At 40.0% G+C, this 25,168-nt stretch overlaps 1 protein-coding gene across 4 annotated transcripts in view; it reads right to left on the reverse strand.

Annotated features, from left to right (window-relative positions):
• TRAPPC9 (trafficking protein particle complex subunit 9) overlaps positions 1-25,168 on the reverse strand; it is a 508,634-nt gene that overhangs the window by 92,462 nt on the left and 391,004 nt on the right. Inside the window, exon 22 of one of the 4 annotated variants that reach the window (XM_056330199.1) lies at positions 17,457-17,786. The exons of the other annotated variants lie outside the window; for them this stretch is intronic. Within the exon in view, the coding sequence (XP_056186174.1) occupies positions 17,758-17,786 (29 nt within the window). The 3' untranslated portion in view covers positions 17,457-17,757. Of the gene's footprint in view, positions 1-17,456; positions 17,787-25,168 lie in introns of those variants that run through there. 4 annotated transcript variants of the gene reach the window in all.

Consider the following 25,168-nt stretch of genomic DNA (forward strand, 5'->3'; position numbering starts at 1 on the left):
AAAAGAGAAAAATCAAAGCAGCATTTGTCCATCTTTTCCTTTCCCCCCAATGAACACTAAAGCATTTACTAATTAGACTTCATAACACTCCCCCTGGCTAAGTAACAATTATCACTACCATTTTACAGGTTGCTAACCAAGGAGATTCACTCAATTAGAATGAAAGGATCAGTATCAGGCCACATTGCGACTCAAAAGGACAGACACTACTGCAACCTGAAGTGCCTCAATCCACTGGGCGGCAAGACAGGGTACAATTAGTTATGCATTCACTCTGATCAAAGAGAGAAATTTCTAATGGACTGCCCTGCTGCAGCTCAGTGTGCCGCTATCTTTCCTCTTTGTAATAGCAAAATTGCAGTGAAAAGAAACAATTTTCTACAAAGCAAGTCCTAAACACAACAGCGCAGAAGCTATTTTTGCAGCTAATGCTCACTGTTTCGTGCCATCTCTTTATCCTTAAAGCAAAGGGTGCATATTTCATCAACTGCAAGCTGAGAAGTGGATCCGTATACAAAATGAAGAGAACTCATGCCTTAACATATAGGAAAGCAGATGAGTCACTTTAAATTACAATCAATGGTAACAATAATCCTACAGCTAAGTCTTGAAAAATGAAGAGGTACTTTTCCAAAGTACTTCCCTAAATTTTCATAAGGGGCATATCTACCGCTTAAACTAATGCAAAAGCAAGGGATCAATATTACAAGACTTTCTGTATTTGACAAGGGAGATTTTAAAACTTTCCACTTGCTTCTGCATTTCAGTTCAAGCTATTCAAATCCTCTCTGCTCCCACTGTCCTTCAGCCACATACAACAATTAAATGAAGAAGCTCTAATTTATCTAAATATTTGCAATATTTTATTATTTGCACAACTTTATGCAAGGCATGTATCTTAATAAGGGTGTTTAAAGGATATTTATGAGCTAAAACAGAACTGATGAAGAGCTATATATCCCCATCAGTCATGAGGATGTATTTTAATTTCCCAGAGCCTTGTACTGACCAGACCTGACTTGCCAGGAAAACTCAGTGCTGGGCAGATGCTTCTGTTCTTGGCTATAAAAATACCTCATCTTCCTTCTCCTCACATTTCTTTCAGTCTCCAGCTTTCATTTTAAATCTCTGCAAAGTCTTCAGAAAGCAAAGCTGGGCTGATCATCAAATCAAAAGCCTGAAAGACTCTGGAATATCCTGTCACTGGAAGCAGCATAAAATCTCCTATATATCGTTAAAAAAAACCACCTTCCACCAGAGACTGTTCATTCAGTGTGTGTTTTACACACCATTCGGGACATGCCCAAAAGGGCAGCTGGACCATCTTGGCTGTGGCAGGGAGCTCGCCAGCGCAAGGCGCCGATTCACACTTTCAGTTCAAGTGTTCATGCTTCAGTCCATCATCTTCTGGCTAGGACTGTGATACTCTTATAAACAAAGAGACAGATTATAAGCTAAGTTGATATGTTGTAGTGATGAAAATGACATACGTGGAAACACATTTTTTTTTTCTTTTTTGGCTATGGCTCCTAAATTTCTCTGCCTTCCCCCATCATATGGTTTTTTCTATTTATTCTCTTCCGTATGTTTCTACATAATAGAGAAAGCACAAATAAACTAAGAAAAAGAAAAGAGAGATCTCTCTATAATTATAAATTTTCTTGCGTAAGCCTTTCTTTCTGGTAAGCATTTGGGGAAACAGACTTTATGAACAGGTTCCGTTATCAATAATGGGACAAGTTTCAAAAGTAATACAAGCTGGTGTACTTCAGAAGTGCAAAGGCTTCAATTTACAGGCTTCAGGCATTTTTTTCCTTTGCTCTGCAATAACTAAAACCACTAATCTAAAGAGTAAAACCTGCAGCCTTTCAGCCGGCTTCACAGTTTAATATAGTGGCCTTTGCCTACTTCCATAGTGACAAGTGCCTAGACTATAAATCTCTGCCCAGGCACACTGATGACATAGTGTTGCAGTGAAAAAAATATACTGTACTGTTTCCAAAGCATTATCAATTTTTTGGTCTCCAACACCACGGGCTCATTACCTCTGCATGGTGTTCAATTCAGTGCTCCAAGTAGACAAAACTACCCAGAGAAGTTAACCGATGTCAAAAAGCACATTTCATTTGGGATAAGAAACACAACAGAGGAGCATGTAAATTATCAGCACATTCCAGCTTAGTCATTTCTACAGGGTGAAACAACAGCTTGCCAGTAACAGGTTTTAGCATGCTTCTCATCAGGGAATTATTGTGGACCTCATGAATGCCTCATGAAGGAGTAGACAGGGATGTGCATGGGGACTCCTCAAGCCAATGAAGATACCCCAGAGGTGTTCACAACCCTTGTTGTTGTGCTGGAAGCGGCTCCTCAGCATATCACTTACAAAAATTACATGATAGCAACCCCAAATTTGTGGAGTTCAAGATCCTTAGGGCAGCGAGGAGGGCACATGGCAAGATCACTACCCTGGACTTCAGGAGACCTGACTTTGGCCTCTTCCGGGATCTGCTTGGTAGAGTACCATGGGATAAAGCCTTGGAGAGAAGAGGGGCCCAAGAAAGCTGATTAATATTCAAGGATCACCTCCTCCAAGCTCAGGAGCAATGTGTCACAATAAAGACAAAGTTGGGCAAAAATGTTAGGAGGCCTGCATGGAAGAACAAGGAGCTCCTGGGCAAACTCAAACACAAAAAGGAAGCCTACAGAGGGTGGAAGCAAGAACAGGTAGCCTGGGAGGAATACAGTGAAATTGCCTGAGCAGCCAGGGACCAGGTTAGGAAAGCTAAAGCCCTGATAGAATTAAATCTGGCCAGGGACATCTCTGAAAAGAAAACTAGAACAAGAAAAACTTCTATAGGTACATCACTGATTAAAGGAAGACTAGGGAAAACATGGGCCCTCTCCAGAAGGAAATGGGAGACCTTGTTACCAGGGACATGGAAAAGGCTGAGGTACTCAAAGACATTTTTGCCTCAGTCTTCACTAGCTAGCAACCCAGCCACACCACCCAAGTCACCAAAGGCAAAAACAGAGACTGGGAGAATGAAGAACTGCCCACTAAGAGATGATCAGGTTTGAGACCATCTAAGGAACCTGAAGGTGCACAATTCTATGGGACCTGAAGTGATGCATCCACAGGTCCTGAGGGAACTGGTGGATTAAGTGGCTAAGCCACTATCCATCATATTTGAGAAGCTGTGGCAGTCCAGTGAAGTTCCCACTGACTGGGAAAGGGGAAATGCAACCCCCACTTTTAAAAAGGGAAATAAGGAAGACCTGGGGACCTACAGGCCGGTGAGTTTCACCCCAGTGCCCAGCAAGATCATGGAGCAGATCCTCCTGGAAACTATGCTAAAGTACATGGAAAATAAGGAAGTAACTGGTGGCAGCCAACATGGCTTCACTAAGGGCCAATCATGCCTGAAAATTTGGTGGCCTTCTGTGATGGGGTTACAGCGTTGGTGGATGAGAGAAGAGCAACTGATGTCATCCACCTGGACTTGTGCAAAGCATGTGACTCTGTCCTGCACAACATCCTTGTTGATATCCCAAACTGTAGAGACATAGACTTAATGGATGCTTGGAAACAACCCTATGTGTGAAATTTTCATCAAACTGCCATCAATACTGTAAATTTTCCCATAATTTGGAGAGGGGGACAAGGTTCTTGTAATTTAACATCTGTTTACATGAAGGAACTGGAAAGAGAACAAAAAGTTTCTGTTGGGTGAAAAAAAAGCCAACCTAGTGCAAATGAAGCACATACTTCAAAGCATGCTCTGCATCAGCCAGCCATGCCAGCTAGAGCACGCTACTGCTGCCATCTGAGATCGGATTTGTCTGTCCACACCTGCTCTACACTTGGCAATACAGGAAAGCAAGCACTGATTAAAGGCATCTTCATGCCACTCAGACACGCACTTCAGAGGCTCCCTCTGTGCCCAGTTTCCTCTTATCCAGAGTTACTGATGGACCGGTTCTAAGAAACCTCCTTATTTTCTGCATGCATCAAAGTGCAGGGAGTTCTCTCCCCACCTTTCCGGGGTGTCAACATTGGTTGCCTGTGATGTCCTCAATGTCATAACCACTACCCAACCCTGCCCAATGAAACCCATTTGCATCCAGCTCCCTTCTCTCTTCTGGGGTGTCCAAAATGGGAACTGTTGGTCTAAGCCCCTTTATTCCATCATTCCACCTCTTTTATACACTGTGCAGTGATTTTCTGCAGAACATTTGTCTACCTCCATTTTGCCTCACCTTGTCTAGTATTTTTTTCCCTCTAACCAATTAGCCTGATCATCTTTGTCATGTAAGAATTTGCAGTTAAGCTCTACTGTAAATATGCAAAGTGCTTAAAAATACACTTGTGATAACTTAGCCAGACATATTTCTAGCTATGCATGCAAATCTACTGAATTTTGAAGTAGCTGGTATACCATGCCTCTGCTTTACCAACATACATCTCCAGTGCTCTTGCCTTCCCCTAATTCTTTAAAGAATTTAACACATGAAAGTGGATGGTGCTGATTTGCTTTCATTGTTACTCTTATTCAAGAACTTATTCAAGAACCTCAAATATGCTCTGATGATATTGAACAAGAGAGGCAGAAGCATGCCAGCAACAAGCATCACTGTAGCTCTCTCTTAGCAGGCACAGAGAAGTTTTCAACTATGTACTGAGGCTGAAGAAGACACTGCTTCTGAAAAGCAAAGCCTGTGCTTAAGCCCACTCAGTAAATTTCAGAAAGGAATGCAGTGGTCTAATTTACATAACAATTTTGAAGTTTTTTTAAGGATGTTCCTTTATGATTGCCAAGTCTTCCTTTAAACTAAACTGTTCTTCTTTCCCTTCCACTGTTGTATTTATCATTACTGCACTTACTAATTTTTAAAGGTTGCCCTTCTTTGCAAGAGCTAAATAGGAAAAAATTGAAAGGTTGAACCCTGGCAGATAATATAAATTTGGCAAACAATTTCCTTCTCCATCCATATCTGCCAAAACTCAAAGCATCCCATCTTTATGACTTCATGTGCTTCTGGTGATTTAGAAGTGAAGTAGTAATTTGTCCACTTACATTTTAACAAACATGAGGAATGGCACATTGGCGTGGATGCTACTTTTTAGGAGTAATTGCCAGTCATCTCAGCTGGCCAAATATGCTTTTTTCTCCTTCTCTGGAGACAGAGAAACCTCCTTGCTGGCCTCTTTTGTGCAGAGTGAAGCAATACAAATTGAGATGAATCCTGTAACTTCCAAGCATTTTGTCAATTTTGAGCACCCTGAGAGTGATCAGAGCCAAATGGTTTCATACAAGAAGTATCAGCGGCTGCCCTGAGCTAAGTACTTGCCCCAGTTCTTTTCCACGCCAATATAGTTGCATTTATTGTTATGACATTGAACAGAACAAATTCCTAGACCAAGCCCTTCTCAGTGGTCCCCTAAGGCGGTACTTTAACACAGGTAAAACACGTTGAACGGTCTCAACAGAAATAACAGGTTGGGTTGCTTTCTTCTTCCAGATCATGGTGTGGGCTATGGGACTCATGGTGCCATTGTTTGATACAAAGCGCTCACCAAACCACTGAAGTTCTACCCAAAAGACTTTTTCTTTCAAATACAGTTAACATTGAAAATAACACTTTAAAAAACACATGCTTTCTCTTTTAGCCATCACCAAACATTCTTTAGAAAAACTGCAAAAGCCCAAACAAGAAACTACTGTAATACCACAAAAAAATTCTGCTTAACCCTTTAAGGGATGAATTATGCCTTACAAACTGTAAAGGTATTCAAGCTGTGAGTGGTGCGCTATATAATCAAGGATATAACCAAGATCTACTTGCTTGTGCTTACTCAGGAATAAGAAAAATAATATTTCTGTCTACCATTCTGTTCAAAAGCAGATGAACAACTTTTACTCAAAGTTGAAATACCACGTATTAGTCCTCAAGCAGAAATCAGGACAGGAAAAACTTCTCGTCAGAGGGAAAATTCACGAATGCTGCAGTCAAGGAATCTGGATGGAAACATTCACACAAACCTAAAAGCGAAGATTTTTGTGGCGCTTTCTGTAATCAGTGTGGATGTATTTAGGTAAAATCTAATTTTCAAGTGAAATAATAAATGCCTCATTTTCATGAAGCCTGAGGGAGGCTACATGTACCAGAGATAATACAGAGACTATATCAGGCATAGAAGGCAATATCTTTGGGTATAAATAACATGAGGAAGTGCAGATGCAATGTCATCAAATATCACCTTCCCAGACTACAGACAAGACTACACCTCCTCAATATACAGCTGAGCACCCTTTCTGATGCATTTAGAGGGCCCTCATTACAGCACGATTCCAAACTGTCCTGCCTGCCTTGTTTTAAAACATGCTTCTCACCTGCAAGGTGGCTATGTACCTTCTCTGGCCAGGCTGGGATAGCACTATAGATTGCTTTGCAAAACAGTACCTTGTGCTGGTAGGTTATAAAGTGCTTTGTATCCACAGTTTATAGCTCAGTTGATCTCTGTAGCTACAAGGCTGAATGCTTTAGCACGTGGCTAGGAAGAACCATGAGTACCTGCAGCTTTTCCTGATGTGGTTTTATTTCCCTCAAGAGAGGAACCAAAGAAACCTTTGCAGTAACTGAAGTACCATTGCCAAATGGTGTTCAGCCCAAAGTTACACAAACTACAAGAGAAATCTAAATATTTCCCTGTTTTACAAATACTAAAATGAACAGTCATTACCCGAGTGCAAATAGGGATATTTTACCCATTAGTAACAGGGATCTCTCTATTATTAATGCTTTCTCACTCCCCCCTTTCAGAAAAAGGTTGTGGCCCAGCTGCTTTAAAAATACTCTATTTTTCCTTCTTCAGAACCTCTATAATTACTTTTGAAAATTGTAGCTATAACTTGAATGAAGGACATGGAAGAACAGGAAAGTTCTGAGTACTGTTTCAGATCCTGGCAAACATATCTTGGAAATAATAGATCAGCCTCCAGACCACCAGCTGAGGAAGCGGTAGAAATCCCATTGCTAGATCTCCAGACTACATTAATAATAAACCCTAGGAAAGCAGCAAGCTTTCCATGGAGGGGCTGGAATAGGCCAGGTTTGGTTTCGAAAGTTCGGTTCTCAAAACCTGATAGAACTCCAAATTTAATCACTTACACGAATATCCTCTCTCTAGCCACACAAAGCCAGGATTATCCATTCGTCTCCCAGTTTCTACGAGACTGTTAACTGCTTGGCTAGAGGATGACCTGAAATACACCTTCTCCAGGCCCTCCTTACAGTAGCACATCACACACAGCACTTTCTATATGCAGCTATAGAACCAGCAGAAGGGCTAGGGCACACACACAGGAAAGGAAATCCATATTCCCATGTGCTGCTGAGTATTTCTTTAGTACACACAATCTTGCTTTCAGCTCCATAACATTTTAGAGGCCAAATCTTCTTTTGGAAGAATCAGATCAACAATTTTTGTCTTTTTTTCCTGCTTCCCTCTACACAAGATTTTTTTTTTTTTTTAATCATCTTTAGTTAGATTCAAATAGAATTTTTCTTCTTCAGAAATAGGTTTTTCATGTGAGACGTCACCAGCCTTAAGTGTTTGGTATGTCTGGCTCTTCCCTCCTTTCTCCCTCCCCCAAGAGATATTCCAGTAGACTTGGGAAACCACAGTAGTAAGTCAAAGCACAAATGGAATAATGTCCCCTTCCGGCCACTCATGATAGCATTTTTGTTGGAATGATCCAGTCTGACTCATGCAGGAGGCACCTCGCCATGGAACTCAAGACAAATTGGCAGGAGTTTGTGCAGACAACACACCCCCTCTCCAGTCTTCTCAGGAGACCTGCTGAGATCCTCCCCCTTCACTCCTGTCGACACAATGCTTTGCTTATCCAAAGGTTTAATGACTGAAACATCAACCCACCAAAGGGCAATCACAGAACCACAGACTGGCCGGGGCTGGAAGGGACCCCTGGAGATCACCCAGCCCAACCCCTGCTAAAGCAGCTTCATCTACAGCAGGTTGCACACAATTGCGTCCAGGTGGGTTTTGAATGTCTCCAGAGAAGGAGACCCCACAGCCTCTCTGGGCAGCCTGTGCCAGGGCTCTGTCACCATCAAGGCAAAAAAGTCCTTCCTCAGACTCAGATGGAACTTCTTGTGTTACTGTTTGTGCCTGTTGCCCATTGTCCCGTCGCTGGGCACCACTGAAAAGAGCCTGGCCCCATCCTCTTCACACTCGCCCTCAAGATACTTGTAGACACTGATAAGACCCCCCCTTCAGTCTTCTCTTCTCCAGCATAAACAGGCCCAGCTCTCTCAGCCCTCCCTCAGACGGGAGATGCTCCGGTCCCCTCACCATCCCTGTAGCCTCCGCCGGACCCTCTCCAGTAGCTCCCTGTCTCTGGAACTGGGGAGCCCAGCACTGGGCACAGCACTCCAGGCGCAGCCTCACCAGGGCAGAGCAGAGGGGCAGGATCACCTCCCTCCACCTGCTGGCCACGCTCCTCCTGGTGCCCCCCAGGGTCCCACTGACCTTCTTGGCCACGAGGACACACTGCTGGCCCATGGGCAACCTGCTGCCCACCAGCACCCCCAGGCCCCTCTCCGCAGAGGTGCCCCCCAGCAGGTCACCCCCAGGCTGTACTGGTGCGCGGGGCTGTCCCTCCCCAGGGCAGGACCTTACACTGGCTGACCTTCACCAGGCTCCTCTCTGCCCAGCTCTCCAGCCTGCCCAGGTCTTGCTGTAGCAGCAGCGCAGCCTTCTGGAGCATCAGCCACTCCTGCCAATATATGGCATTTAGAAAGGAAGATGAGATAGAAGACTAGGACCAATTTTGCCATCATAGTGTGATCAGCCAACACAGAATCCAGAAGGTATAAAGTTGTTAGAAGAACTAGTTCACCTTTTAGTTTTGGCCCTTGTGAGTATCGAACTGGAGACAAAGACACATAGTCATGACGGTTTGTATTAATGGTTCCTAAACTTTTCCAACCATAAATTCACTTCTCTGTGCAATGAACTCACTCACATTTAAAATGCCAGGCTCTTTCCACAAGTCTCAGAAAAACTGATACAACAGGGATGCAACAGGATAACCCATCACGCTCACAACTCAGCTCTATGATGCTGTGCTACCTGTAGGTTCCTACCAGGTATAGGACAACTCCTTTGGGTTTGACCTCATCTCTTCTCCAGACGTTAAAGAGCAGAATCATAACTTAAATCAGATTCCATAAACTGATGGAAAGGTCCTGACTCAGGGCAGAAAGCATGGGCAGGGGACGTCAGCACCAATAATCACTGGTACCTGGTTTCTCTTATGTTATAATTTTTTATTGGATTCTTCCTTCTTCTCAGCCTCTCACTTGCCATTAATATATACGCTGATATTAGGACTGTATCCCCCACCTAAAAATTAAGACCTGAATAATTTGCTGGGCAATGTTAGAGTAATTAAAGCAAGTTCAAGCAAAGAGAGCAGTGTTCTGTGGCCTCTGCCTTTCCTGGAGCTTTTTGGTAACTGTGTCTGATTTCAAAAGAAATTCTAAAATTCAATATGCAAATTTTACATACATGAAAACACCCCATGTTGATACCAATTAGCTGGTTTGTATTTTAGATGCAGTAATATCAAAAGACAACCTCAAATAAATGTTTTAAAATTATTTCTCCAAGGTATGAATACACAAAATGACTCAGGAAGGCTTTATGAACTTTCCTTTCTCTACCAAAGGAGTAGATTTTTATTTGAATTAATAAAGACGACATGGGAGAGGTGTGCATTTTCACCTTTAGGGGAACAGGTGAGACTGTGGGAGGGTTATGAAGCCACTTTGTCTTTTGGCAAGTGTTACCAGAAATTCCTGCTCACAGGGATGTTCAGCTTGGCTCACAAGACCTGGGAGAGCCTTGCCCTGGAGAAGGGACAGTGGGTGGCAAGGACCACCTGAGCTGGTGGGACAGATTTTCTGTTCCCTTTTCATTTTCCATCTACTGTCAAGCATGTCTGCTAATGAGAAGACACAACAAACCAGAGGAGACAACCACCAAACTTTATCTTTTGTCTAAATATTACTTTTTGAGTTTTGTACTAAGACAATAAAGTAATGGGGGGTGTTTATTTATGGAGGGGAGACTGTGCTCAGTTCAGCACTACAATAAAACTGAGAGACAGTGAAGTGATAAATCAGGAAGGCTTGGTAGAAACTAAAATTAAAAGTAAGCCTCACTAAATCTTAAGAATGGGATGTCTACATAAGCAACTTGATGTATAGTTTCTATTGTTGTTTGCAGATAATTGTTATCTATTTTCTCTAGCTGAGAAGTGCCTTCTTTATTAAAGCACTATCACCATCATAGAACACTTGTGAAAATTAACAGCCAACTTCTCTTCTGAATATTAATTACTATATGAACATTCCTTGTCACACAGCTTTCAAAACATGCTCTCTCCCAGGATATTTAATTTCATGCAGAAAGCAATTTTAGATCAACCTACACAAATTAGTGAATGAAGAGGACATGGTGCATGTAACTGCCTGTTTGAACTCCAGGAAAGCACACCCCACTGTGAGTTACTAGACTTGCAATGAAAAATTAATTCAGGTTTTTATTTATAAACAAAAATTGGTCAAAGGACAAAGAAGAAGTGGTAATGGTAGATGGCAGTGGGTTGTTTAATAAAAACTAGAGCTACGAGTCAAATGCTAGACTTGGATTTAGTTAAAATGAAATGGTTTCATATATGTCATCGGAGTGAGTATTGCCGATACTGTAAAGATGGAAAAGGTTAAAATAAAGGTATGAATATAGAGTAATCAGAATTAGAGTTACAAGTATTACATGTGAGGGGGAATAATATAAAAAAAGATATTCAAGAGAAAACCCATGAAAGCAGCAACACCAGAGCCCCCACCCCCCAACAAAACCATCAGACTAACTCAGACACAGCCTTATGACTGGCTAAGACAGCAAGGTCATCCAGTTGCTTACAAAATACATATATCAGCCCAGTCCAGACACACGTTAGTTATTCCTGTTCGGCACGGTGAACTTCACATCAAAACCAGTTCATACACTTCAGCGCATCTCAGGGCTGGAAAGATTCAATGATATTTCTGAGCACAGTCAACATTAATCATTCAAAAGCTGGAGTGCCTAAATTAGTCTGAAAGATACTGCAGTAAGCAGAGCTTGGCCAAAAAATAATTAAATGACTACTGAAAAAAAAAAAGAAAAAGAAAAAGAGAAAAAGAAAAAGGATAAAAAGACTCCTTCATTCGAGGAAGGGGGGGCAGCAGGCTGCAGAAGTGCTTCTAGCTGCTGGATCTTCTGCTGACCTTTTCTATATTAGTAACAAGGTGAACTAAAACTCTACTAGTTATTTTCTCTTTTTAGGCCCTAGCTCTAGAAACATTTATAAACAACACTAAATCTCTGCTTCTATACATCCAAGTTAAGGTTTCTGCAAAAATGATGCCAGGATCCTGATTTCTCCGCCTCTGCTGAAACTATACAATGGTTTTATCAAGCTGCTCATGAAACACAACCTGAAAGCTCATACCTTATTTCCCTAGCAAAAGCAACTGAAATGGTGCTTCGTGCTGGAAATTAATTTAGTTGTTGGTTCCTTTCACATGAGTAAAATACTCAAACCTCTGTTACTTTATTCTCATTTCCTTCCCACTTTTAACTGACATCAGATAGTCCACATAAAACATTTTGCACAAAATTATACTGGTCAAAACTTTTAAGAAAGAAAAAAGGAAAAAGATATCCGCTTTTTTAATCTATCTATCTATCTATCTATCTATCTATCTGTAAAGCCCCTATCTTCCTCTTGATGGTATGCTTATAAATAATTAAAATATATGAACAGCAATAATAGCAAAATACTTTCCTTATTAGGCTTGAACTCAATTTTCTAAGTATATTATCACCACAATGAGTCTCTATTTATCTTGCCTGTGGTAGTACTTTATAATGATTACATAAAGAGGTCTATTTTAGGAAGGTTGTATCTTTGATCTCTTTTTGTATACATAGAAAATTTGCAACTGACAGATCCATTACATTCGCAAATGATATTCTTCATCTGCAAATAAAATATTCTTTATAAACCACCTAAAGAATCATTTTGTTTCCTTCAGAAAAGTGCATCCCTGCTTCTCTCAGCAGATATAAATTGAATGCATACTGTGAAAATCAAAGAAGGTATTGATTCCTTAGGCAAGCACGTAGCATTCATCACCCGGGAAGTTTGTTATTTGGATTATATTTTTTTAAATCAACTGCCACATAAACGTATCTATTTATAAATTCTGTCTGCAAACAATGAGGCATTTCCAAGACAGGTACAGTTTGTGTGAATTTTCCATAAAGCAGAGAAACTGAAACTGATGAAGGAAGCTTTCCTAGCTGGCTTTATGGAGCGAGCCCACAGGCGCTCACTTTGAAGCACGACTTAGTTCACAGTACCACTGAACCTGCCCTGCCTCCACCGCCACCTTTCCCACCTTATTCTCCACCCCCCCTCTCTGCAGCCTTTTCTTACATACAGTCACTTTATTTTCCATGTACTGTCAGTCCTGAAAAAGTTCAGGCAATTATTGACAGAATAAACTTCCACGTGCTCTTCCATTGATGTCTTCAGTAAATGCCTTAAATAGCTCATGTGCATTCTATGCTTCACCTGACCATAGTTACAATGATAGTAACTAGACGGCACAGAGGGCTTATGGGGACAAAGTTAAGATGCCATCTTCTATCAAAATTGACCAGCATACCTCCAAAGGAAGAAAGAGGACAAGACCACTGGAGAAAGAAGTGTTTCACAGCCCTGCCAGGACCAGTGTACCAAAGCAGCAGTATCATCTCAGTGTCTAATCAACAAACTTCTGTCAGTCTCTACATGCCAAATAGGAAAAATAAGGTGAGGAAAAACAAGAAGGGGGACGAAAAGGTATTTCAAAGTGAGAAATACATTTCTGAAAGGGAACTACCCACGGCATCAGCCAGCTAACATTAGTTGAGGATGCTAACCTCAATTTCATGATTAACAAAGATAAACCCATACTGTGGCTTTTAAAACTTTGTAACAGAGCCTGTGTATTCCTTAGGTGGATGGATCACCATGAGCTTTGATCCCTGAATGAGACAACTCTTACCCATTTCTCAGAGTTTCAAAGGGAAGTCCTGGAAGTGCTATGCTGTTTTATGTTCATTCATACCACACAAAAGATATCCCCTAATTTAAACCAGATTTCATTGCTGCATAAAACATGGAGCATTGCTCTTAGGATGGCATAAGCTCGCGTACATTAGTCACAGTTTGATTCCAATGATCTGCGAGTAGTTTGCTACGATTTGATGGACCATACTGAGAAGACAAAACGAGCACTGCAAAGGACTTATTTATCTATAAATATGTATCTGCCCCCAAGAACAGTGACTCTGTCCAATATAAGCTCTAAACTCAAGAGATGGGGAAAACATGGTTTTGCTCCCCACTGGGGTACACTCTTTCTGCTGGAGTGTGACTAAATCTAATCTACTGACAGACTAGATTTAGTAATGTTCTTCTTCCCAAGAATGTTATAAACTTGCATTAACATCCTCAGGCAAAAGTCTCCACACAAATGAAAAGGAATATTGTTTCTATTTTAGAGATGCGATAAAACCCCTTAGCCAGCCACCTACATAATATTTCCACTCATCCTGGTTGCTGAAAAACCAACATTCAGATCACCTCTAAGTTTAGAATAAAGGTGTATTAAAAGTTAAACTGTTGAGAAAATTCAGGATTGCAATTACCTTAGTTGAAGTACAACCCTGACTTCCACTCAATTCTTACCAGAAATCTTCCTGTCATCTTTCCAGAATGAGTACACCTGACCACACAGCAGCTTTAAGGCATACAGCAAATCATACAGATTATATGGATTCTGGAGAAGAGATCCTTTCATATATCAAACCTCAACACCTCATTGAGAGAAAATTCATAACTAGTAGCATGGGAAAAAAAACCTACCAGAAAAATATATGTAAAAAATCACTTCAGCACTCGCGGTGCAAGCACAAGGAATCAAAGAGCTGACTCAAACTGCACTTCCCCAAATTCTTTACATTCACCTTCCTGTTCTGGATCTATTTTACCAACTACCAGAAAAATAGACCTCTGGGCTCAGTCACAGAAACTTCAGGCAAAGCTCTGGTTTTATTGTGGAACATGAAACAACTCATTGCTGATGCCTAAATACTATGAACACAAGCAAATTTAAAATAGGCTAAGCACCGGTATCTACAACAGCTACAGCTGGGCACGTTACCAGCACTTGCTGTGCAAGTTTCTGACTTACAGTTTTACTAACAGGCTTAATCCTTTCCTGTTTCACTTCTCTTTTTCAAAGCCTAAGTGTGAAACAGTACCAAATGTCGTGTAAAAACACAGTAATTCCCAGGTGCCTTATTGAAACACTGGCAAGGTTGCAGTAAAATTTGCTGGCAAGGCAGTTCTGCAATGTTCTATATTACCATGTGGTGGAAGGCCACCCTACCTAGGTATCTTCATACCTCTTCTGACTGATTACCTGCTCAATAAATAAATATATTCATATTTTAAATAGATATGGACATTGTGGATTCCTTCATTGTTTCTTCATCTTCACCAAGAAAAGTTTTTCTGTAAAAGAAGACGTAGTACTGAGCAGAGATTCACCAAAATCTTTCCAAGTGCTGTAATGCCACAGTGGCAGCACAAATGACCCATAAAACCATTTAAGCTGCCAGTATCCAAAACAGCACCTAAAGCCCAGGAAACTTAAAGGAATCACACCGATACTTATATAAAAGCTTATTACATATTCAAATTCCTAACATCAGAAAACTTCCCCACTGGCACCAAGTAGGAAACATTATATGCAGGGCCAGTGCTTAGGTGACACTTTACAAGCAAGAATAGTCCACTTGTGTGACACCTTAATAAATGGCTCTTCGGTTGCTGGGGAATAGATGCTTTTCTAAGATTCTTTAGAACGGCTAAATAACGTGGTGAATCCATTAACATGACCTGTCTGAAGTTCCTGTAAGTCTTTCTTTGGACAGTTCCTGTAAGTCTCTGTTTACTGCTGTGTCTTTGATGCTCCACTGTACACTGCACGCTTGGCAAATACAGGCACGCAGGCAGGGGCATGGCATTGCTGGGATGCTGTGAGATGCTGTTCTTTGCAGAAAAAGGTGGTGGTGAAAGGGGTGAAATCGATAAAAAAGTTGGAGTTGATTTAAAACTGCAGCTGTGCATGTGCTATGTCTGCATCTGGTCTCCTGCCTCCCCCATCCAGACCCAGGACTGATACCTGGGCTTCCTGGCATGACCCCGAGCTGTCTCACGGCTCTGGATTTACTGGGCCGTGTGTGACACTGGGCACCATCTCTGGACCCAATCCTGACTTGCTGCCCCACGTCCTGGCTCAGCAGTCCTGCGTGCCTCACTGTCACCGTGGCTCCCCATTCCTGGTGGAGCTGCCAGCCACTGCTGCACCCTTTGGTGCTGTCACTCCTCATCACAAGGCACTTGAAATTCTCACAGATCTTCCTGAAATATTGCTGCTGAAAGCAAAGCAAACCCAGGGAAAGCATAGCAGGACCGTGATATGACACAGCAGTTAGTGCCTACTTACACAACTAAGGGCTGACAGATGTAGTCTGCTCCTTCAAAGTGATCTCAGGAGGTAACATTGAACGCTACCTCTGCCTGTTCTTGGAACAAAAAGTCATTAACTTGAATTTTTATTCTTAAGAGCAGCATGATTGCTAACACAAGAATGAACAGGTCCACAAGAATGAACAGGTCCACATTCCTAGTGGTCCTCCAATTTCTGCAAGAGGTAAACAAGACCCTTTCCTAAAATAGAGACATTATACAGTGATAGAATTATTGAGATTGTACAGATTAAAAAGGCTTTTATCATAACAGACTATCATCTTCCTGTTTTTATTCTTAAGACCCATTTAGAAGTCAAGTTAAAGTTCTGCTCTTTTTTTTTTTTTTTTTTCCTGCTGGCACTGTTATTTCTCCTGGCCCAGGTAGCTTTCCAGGAAAGTAAGCAATGTACAGCAGGGACATCTTTCCCGTAAGAACAAAATGGGTAGAAACATTAAACCTTGAAGCTTTTTGAGAACAAGCACCAACATGGGCACATATTATCGCCCTGTCAGCATGCCATTAACAAGATTAATCCACTGAGCACAAGTTCTTTTTCTTTTACACATGGTACCTGGCAACAAAGACAGAGATCCTGCTGTAAACTGAAATTCCAAATTGGAGTTTGAGTTGTAAAGCACATCCGAACAGTGGAACAACTTGGTGACATCTGTGATTCCAGATCCTCCAGTCTATTTTTCTTTCTAGCACAAATGTTTACCATTTTCCTGTGACCTCAAGTGGTAGTAGATAGCCCTTGCCCAGGCATATATTAGTCTGGAAACAGAACATGGAAAATTCAAACACATCTCTGAGATAACATTAAATCCATAAATTTCTTTGAAAACTAGATTCCCTTTTCAAAGTATAATTCATAAATGCCTTAAAGAATAATGAATCAAGGCCACACACATTGAATTAACAGCACAACTCTATTCTTGCTCATTTGTGGCAATTTCATGGTGAACAGAGATGAAATGTCTTCCTAAAGAGAGGATTTTTCTCAGATTAAAAGTAATATGTAGCTTTAAGTGGGTTGATATTTATGTTAGATCAATGCAGCAACTCTAAATACACAGAAAAATGTGACTCAAGCATTGCAGGAAACTGCAATTAAAAAATGAATTAAAATCGAATTAATCTTTGCCCTGTCCCAGTGTAATGCTTAAATTTCAATTATGAAATCGGTAACAAAAAAAAAAAAAAAGAATAAATTATACATACAGCTGAACAATGGCAGTGAAAGCTAAAGGAGAAATGCAGCAACTCAATAATAAAAGTGCTTTGCTTGAGGTCAAAGATTATTATTTGCACTGGAGTTACTTGGACTCATCTGCATAGCTGAATATGACAATTTTACAGCAAACTTATGAGGTTTTGAATGAAGTGACTGACATTTGGGAAAGGATATTTCCATAAACAAATGTTGACACGTGACAGATGGATAGAAGGGCTATTTGAGGACTACTGTATGTATTCATGTTATTCATACCACACTTTTCTTTACAAGCTTCCTAGCAACAGAATTTCTAACTAGGTCCATAAGAAGCCACATGCTCTCACTGCCCTCCCCCCACAAAAAAGCATCTGTTGGGGGAATTCAAGAATTCAAGAAAACCATTCAAGAAAAGTATTAAACAAATGCTCTTCCTGACTAGCAGAGGAGGTACACGAGTGATCCAAACTGGTTCAGTTGAAATTTTTTAAAATATATTTTCCAGACAGGATTTGTTTCAAATGTGTTGCATTTTGTTTTATTAAAGCTGAGCTCTGAAAACACTGCCATTACCTGTGAGAGGACAAAACCACATGTGCTGAAGGTGTGATTGCTCAAAGGTTTTAGAGGGAAAATTCAGGATCTTTGGGCATGAGCAGGTAACCACCCATCACTGACCACAGGCAGTAATGCTGAAAGCTGCGAGCGATAGCAGGTGTAATACTCCTTGTCGGCCTCTATTTCAGCTTTTCAATTTCCTGTGTCTGCCAGCAATGCTGGCGATCTTGTCTGTGACTGGTGGCTTAGACATCACAAGGTTCAAGATCTGAGACCTAAGAACGGCAGCCCTGGAGGACAAGGCAAGGGGTAATGCTCAGAGAGTTGACTTTGGATCAATGACACTGAATTTAACATAAGCAAATCATGCAAGGTCTTCAAGGCATTAGACGTGTTACCCCAAATGACAAATATATACACTTCTCTGCAACTGAAAGAGGGAAGTGCTGTTCAAAAATCACTGGGAGATGATGAGAACTTCCTTCATTTACCAATGGAACAGTAAAAAATAACAAGTCAAACAATTCTGCTATACTCTGGTATTTCTGCGATTTTTTTTCTAAATTTCAGAATGAAAGATATTAGCACTGCACTGGAGGTGGACATGGTAAGCTTTCGGCCTGACTCCTTCTCACATCTTTAACACACTGCAGCAGACACACCACTTGAAGCCATGAATTCAAGACAGAAAACCTGAGGGTATGAATGAAAACAAGATGGGGAAAAAAGAGGATTATTATTAAATGTATTTATATTTGTAGCAATGAACATACTGGGTTGTTGCCTTGGGGCTTATTTATTCATTTATTTATATTTTTTTCTTTTTTTCCTTGAAACCAGCTAGGTTTTTATGGCTTGTCAACATACACTGCTCAAATAGTAGATTGTGAGTATGAAACACATCTAAGTTAAAACCATGGTTTGCCACTGACTCACTAACAGAGAAACAGGCAATTTCCCAAGGATCAAAGCATGCATTTTTAAGTCATAGAATGTGAATTTATCAGCAACTATTCTTCATTCACAGACATGTCATGAGGATCCCTTAATGGCTTTACCATGCATCAGATATGTGAAACTGCATAAGTGCCAAACACTACTATTACCATAGTATTAATATCCTCAAAAATCTTGAAGACACAGAGATGTTCCTCATGACCTCCCCACATCTGTTTCAGTCGCTACACCTTGTAAGACACATGCACGCACAGTCCTCTAGCATAATTTCTCAGACAGTGTGCAATTCCTAACTGAAATCTCCTGATCTTCCACTTTAACCGAAACATTATTTTCAAAAGCCTTAATTTTGACTGTCTAGTCTGCACTGAAAATTTGCTATTTGCTAAACAGCAATTTGCCTGGAGATCAAAACCTTCGAATAGCTAATTCATGTTGTACTTATTCTCATTTCCACTCTGGACGTCCTTTCTACAGAGTTGGGACAATGCTTCCTCCTGCTGTTAGTTCCAAAGGCCTTTGTGTTATTGTTCATTACTGTTATTTTTATATTAATATAAATTAATATATTTTGTATTACCATTTTATTATATATAATAACATGCTATATTATTATAATATAAATATAATAAATTAATATAGAATAAATATAAATATATTAATGTTACATTAATACATACAGAAGAAATCCACAGGCTGTCAGTTTATCTCAGAAGATATAGGGATCAAAAAGCATATTTTTTTCTTCTAATCAAAACAAATACATCAAAAACATTATGCTAAAATCTCTATCATACTCATACAGTCTAGGAAAACCAGATTTCTGCTGGGTAGACCGTAGTCTTTTCAAGCATCCTCAGCAAAAAGTCAAAACACAGATCACTGGAGGCAGTGTGGACAGGGATGGATGTGGCAGAACAGCACAGCTCTATCTCGGTGGACTCATTCACCTAAGTTCTTGCTATTACCTCAAATACCCCATTTACTTACATTAGAGCTAGCTTGGTTTTTCAGCTCTAGTTTCAATAATTCACATACTGTTTCAAATATATTACTGGGCATGTTTTCAGGTTGTTTTTTTTCCCATGGATTTGGCTGTCTCCCTTTATTGCCATGGTTTGTTTTTTTTTTTTGTTTCCTTTTTTTTTTTTTTTTGCCATATATTCATTATTATACGGATCATAATTTTAAGTAGAGAATCTATTACTCTGTAGTTCACCGAGGTATTTCTTAACCCCTGTCATAAGGAAACTCTAAGTTTTCGTATTTAAAAGATGCAAAAAACATCACAAGCTTCTGGAATAATTTATTGGATTTATGCCACTTTATGCTTTTTAATCACAATGCCAACGACAGGTGCATTCATCTCCTGAATGCTGACTGAGCCCAAGACACAGTGATATTTCATCTTAGACTTCGAACGTCATAACATTTACAAAGTTAAAGACATCTATCCATCTCTGGTCACTCACCTAGCAGACACTCCTAGCTCTCTCAAGAAAGTCTCTCTGCAGTAATGTTTAACTTTTCTCTGATTCTTATTGTATAAAACCAACTTACAGTGAAGATGTATTTAGCTACTTTGCCACGGGAAAGCAAAGCAATAAGGAATGCTGCATACCTTCAGGGATCAGGTTAATAAGAATAATGAATTAAATGGAACAAAGAAATGAAAATCCATCTGCTGTTGGGAAAACCAAGCCTCATAGACCTGAATCCCCCAAAAGAAACTGTACAAATTTGTTTTCAGGATTAACATCAAAGGCTGTTGGGAAAAGACACGTATGAAATCAAAATATGTACATATCACTGCATTTACCATGGTGTTTACCTTGTAAACTTTCTGGGGGAAAGAGCTGTGATTTCTTTTGCAAAATAGTAGGGAATATAGCAGGCTCAACCCCGCGGTATGTCCCCAAGGAGAACTCTGAAGACATTAAATCAAATTGTACATTGTTTCAGTTTTGATTGCTTAAAGGAAAACATATGAAATAAAATTGATTTAATGTACTATTAGTATTAGCTGCAATTATCTGGATGGTTAAATTCAGCTTACTGGCAAACACATTTGAAAAACTATTCAAATTTACTCACCTATGTTCATCACAATATTCCAAACCAAAATGTCTATCCCTAATTTAATTTTGCTAATGAAGGAATCAAGGCACAGTTCAATGGCCTGTCCAAGGCCTGCAAAGACACCAGTGACAGGCTCCTGCTTACATCTCCTACCACTGGATAACTTTTCTCCTTAGTACAGAGCTCAGTAAAGGACTTCCATCTCAAGATTATTTTTTAATTTCTCTGTCATTTGATATATCAGAAATGGAAACTTTTTTTTTTTTTTTGTATTCCAGACCAGCACTTTCATTTTTCCTCTTTGAGAGAATAATCCTAATTGTACTGTATTTCCCGACATCACACATAAAACTGCATCTTGTTACTGCACTCCTTTATTAACTTCCTTTAAGCTAAACTTACAGTTTACAGCTTGGCTGTGAAAAATGTAACTGGAATAATATCTTCCAAAGGTGACAATTAGAAAAGAAAAAAAAAAAAAAATTACAGAGGAACCACATGGACTTTTAACTGACTATATGGCAATTACATTATCCCAGGGATGTTCATTGAAAGAAAGCATCCTTGCAATGAGACATTAAAAGAACTATACTTTCGCTGTCTTGGGCATCTTTTACTAGAGGTTCTCAGTGCATCCACAGTCATTCATTAATTAAATGATAAGAACCTTCAGTGTCGTCAAGCAATTACTGCTTATCTCCCCTTAGTAAATCTAAAATCACAGACAGGGACAGATAATTTTTAGGAAGATTTTAAATCTGCCCTTCCCAACTGACATTACTTTCATAAACAAATTAGGTTTCCTAGGTGGGTATTTGAGATACTTACAAGTTGTATGTAAAGCAAATGGGAGTTGGGGAGCACAAGCTGGGGCACACAAATTACGTGAATGCCTGCAGCTACTTTGAGCCAAAGGCACTGCGGAAAAGTGAACCAAAGGAGTCCTGAAACAAATTCTAACCCTCCCTACTTCACACAATGCACAACAGCCCCATGTCCCAGCTTTCCCTTGCAAGGAAGGTTGCAATAATGGTTGAAACTCATAATTTCATTCATTTACAAAACAGGTCACATTTTTAATGTGCATTTTTTCCCAGCATGAACAATGTTTTCTTGAAGCAGTTTTTCATGATTATCATCCTTTTTGGCCTTGGATGCAAACCTGTCATAGTATCTTTTAGTAGCTTTAACGTCATACCCAGCTCTCTGGTAGTATCAGAATGGACTTCTGACATGAATGATACAAAGTCCTGCCTCCATCAAATAAACCAAGGACATGAACTCTCCTCCTGTCTGTTACCATTCAACTTCGCAAAGTATTTTAGATGCAGTTTGTGTGCTGGACTCTACACAAAATAAGCACTATTATTAGAACTAAAGATGCATAATATTTATTTATGATTTCTTACTAATTTTGTTTTAAATGTCTTCATGCAGCTGCCTATGAACACACTCATCAAAAGCTGACAAGAGTCAGGCCACCCCTTACGGACTGTTGTAGTGTTTGTTCCAACTTTTCACCTCCTACTTCCAGAAAACAATGAAGTTAGAGAAACTCAAGTTTTGTTTCATCTTAGGTGTTTTGAAAGATGATGTTGATGAAGTTTTACTAGTATTAAGCAATGCATGACTGTAAACCAAGTGCCAAAAGCATGATCCAACAGCAGGCTCCAGACAAGATCTAAAGCTACTGTGCAACTATGATACCTCATCCTCCACTGCCATGAAGAAACCAGTAGTAAGGTGTCTACAGAAAACTCCAGTGCTGTCAGGGATACTGCTGGACATCCATGTCTCTCAGATGTCATTTCTTTGGCTGTTTCTCAGAATGACAGCTTTTCCTCTCAAAATTTTGTTGCCTTATGTCTTCTTCTTCAATGCCCAAGCATTGAAGCTGAACTTTGGGACATTTTAGCAGCTCATCTCTCCCATCTGCTACAGCTCAGTGTGATTTTCCTATGAAGATGCGGTTCTCAGTTACAATCATGGGTAAAAAAAAGAAAAAAAAAAAAGCTCAAAATTAAGTACCTATGTTTTTCTTTTACCGGCGTTACGACCACTAGCATGTCACAGCCCACACCATCTGCAAAGCAAGACTAAATTAGCATACAGCTAAATCACCAAACACAGAGTCGAAGCATGAAAAAATCTGATTCACCAGCATTCAGTTGAGTTATCCACAGATAAATGGCATTACATCGTCACAGAGGGCACCAGACTGGTCCACTGAGTGAAATCTTAGAAAAGGCATTTCCTTCTCTCTGTTTCAATTTCTTATCTACAAACCGGTGTTAATGCCACCTGCCTTTTTATGGAGCCCTTTGAATGGTACAGATAGACAAAAACTATAAAACATGTTACTACTTTCAGCATGAGTTACACAATTTTAATCAAAGGAAAATATTTCCCATGGTTTAGGCTAAGGGAAATCACAGTCAGAGTAGCAGTGAGACAGATTTAATGAAAATGAAGTTTCTTAGAAAAAAAACAAGCCTAAACAAATCCCTTGTTAATTATCATTATCTTAATAGTTTTGAAAAAGGACGTCTGAGAAATTTCCTTTGTGTAACTTTGCTGTCAAGCAATCAATCAGCTCTGCAATAAACAGATCAAAAGTAGTAACGTAGCAGAGCCTGACTGAATCGGCGTGGTGATCTTGTTTTACGCTTAAGCCTTAAGTAGCCACTTGGCACATGCATAGGACAAGGCCTCTATTCCCTCTTTTCATACAGAATAGAATTGCCTCCTATCAGCAGAAATGGAAATTTCTCCGTACTTTAAAACCACTTCATTTTGTGCCTCTATATTCGGTACAAGGATCCTGTAAACTCCAACAGGAAGACAACACCAATCTTTGTTGTTGCAAAATAAACAGCAGGGAACTTCCCAGTTTTTCACATTCAGCAAGCAACAAATTTATTTTAGTCCAACAGACCAAAGACACACTCCTGCTAAAGTATACTTGCTCAGCAAAATACCAAAACCACTTTCAACACTGTGGACTCCCATTTTAAGTTCCATTTTTAAGTTCCATTGCATTGAACTGCATTATTTGGGGAAACAGGCTATGAAGAGCATGATAACAAGCTAGTCCCTAGGGTACCAACGAGTGCTTTTTCATGGACCTCTCCACTGAATAGTGTGGGAACATATGTGAAGGCAGCATGAGAATTCATTGTGTTACAGAGGCTTGCTGTGATACAGACATCTGAGCTACTTGAAAGTCCGAGCGAGTCTTTGTCTGAGAAAACAAGTAAATAGCTCTTTTTATTTGGCCTTTATTGGAATAATTGATGTTGCTATAGAGAACACAGTCATAAATTCAATCATGGTTCTCTCAGAAAACCAAAATAATCTCTGTAAAGAACAGTCTGAAAGCAAGCACAATAATTTAGCAGATAGATTTAATGCAATCATAACTGCAGAGCAAATTTACCTTGTAAATTAAGGACCTACATATCTAAATCTATACATTTAAAAGGGAACACAGTGTTACCTTTGCTCAAAGGCAGTTCAAGTACCACGTGAAAACAGAGTTTTCGGATGTCAAACACTTCAAACATTGACTTTTTACAGCTTGTACTTACATAGGACAAAATCATCGCAAAGAACTAAGATTCCAATTAGACCTCAAATTTCTTTACCTGAGAACTTGGTGGCCAAAAAACTCTTTCAACTATGGGCACAGTAACAGGCATAGATTTTTTTTACCCAATATAAATTTCAGCAGATTTTCACAAAACTGTCCTGTTATCAATCCTTTGGAGTACATATGCTAGTGACCCCATGGAGAGGAGCTGAGTAGACACCCTGACACACACTTCTTGCCCTTGTTTGCTTGAGCTCTGTCTTGGGAACTGTTCGTTGCTCCCTCAGTGGTGGAGAAAGTTCACAACTTAGACAAAAGCAGGTTGTACAAGGCAGTCTGGGGAACCCAGCCATAAGTCTCTTTGCATTGTTTTTTTCCTTCCAATAGCAATTCAGTCAAAAAACAACTAAAATGGGCTCTAGGCTGCAAGGTAGACTTGAACCTATCATTATCTAGACAAAACCACCTCAACTGAAGCTTTCAGCTGGTTCTTTAAAATCTCTTCTGTCGAGATGGGAAAACGTAACCATCTCCCCACCAATATGACTCAGAAACATAAAATGTCACTTATCTTTACATCCTCTGTCAAAAGGAATCTATTGTTTCAGTACAGGAACAGAGACTCCTGTTCTCAAAGCTCTCTATCATCACCAAAATGGCATGTACCTTAGTCACTGGAGGAATCTAGAAAAGTCAAAACTTTGGACAGATTTGATAGGCAATATTGATGTTGTGATATGCATTTTCATCCTTTCTTGGATTCCTTACCAAGGCCTGTAACCTTCAGTGGCTGACAGCGATGCCCCAGACCCACTACATTCCAGTGTCTTAAGAGTGGAAGGAATTGCACATGCTGCTTCCTTCTGCCTCCTGTGACAGGCGTAGCGGACAGTTCTAAGTTTAAACAATATATGTTGAGGGAATTCTGTTGGTTTTTTTTTTTTTTAAAGCATCATAAGGATAGGATGCCTTGGCAGAAGTTATTCATATAGATCAGTAATGCAATTTCATGGCAGTTTATGTTTGTGAAAATCACTGTACTGAACT

Source organism: Falco biarmicus, chromosome 3, assembly GCF_023638135.1.
Source record: "Falco biarmicus isolate bFalBia1 chromosome 3, bFalBia1.pri, whole genome shotgun sequence".
Lineage (NCBI taxonomy): Eukaryota > Metazoa > Chordata > Aves > Falconiformes > Falconidae > Falco > Falco biarmicus.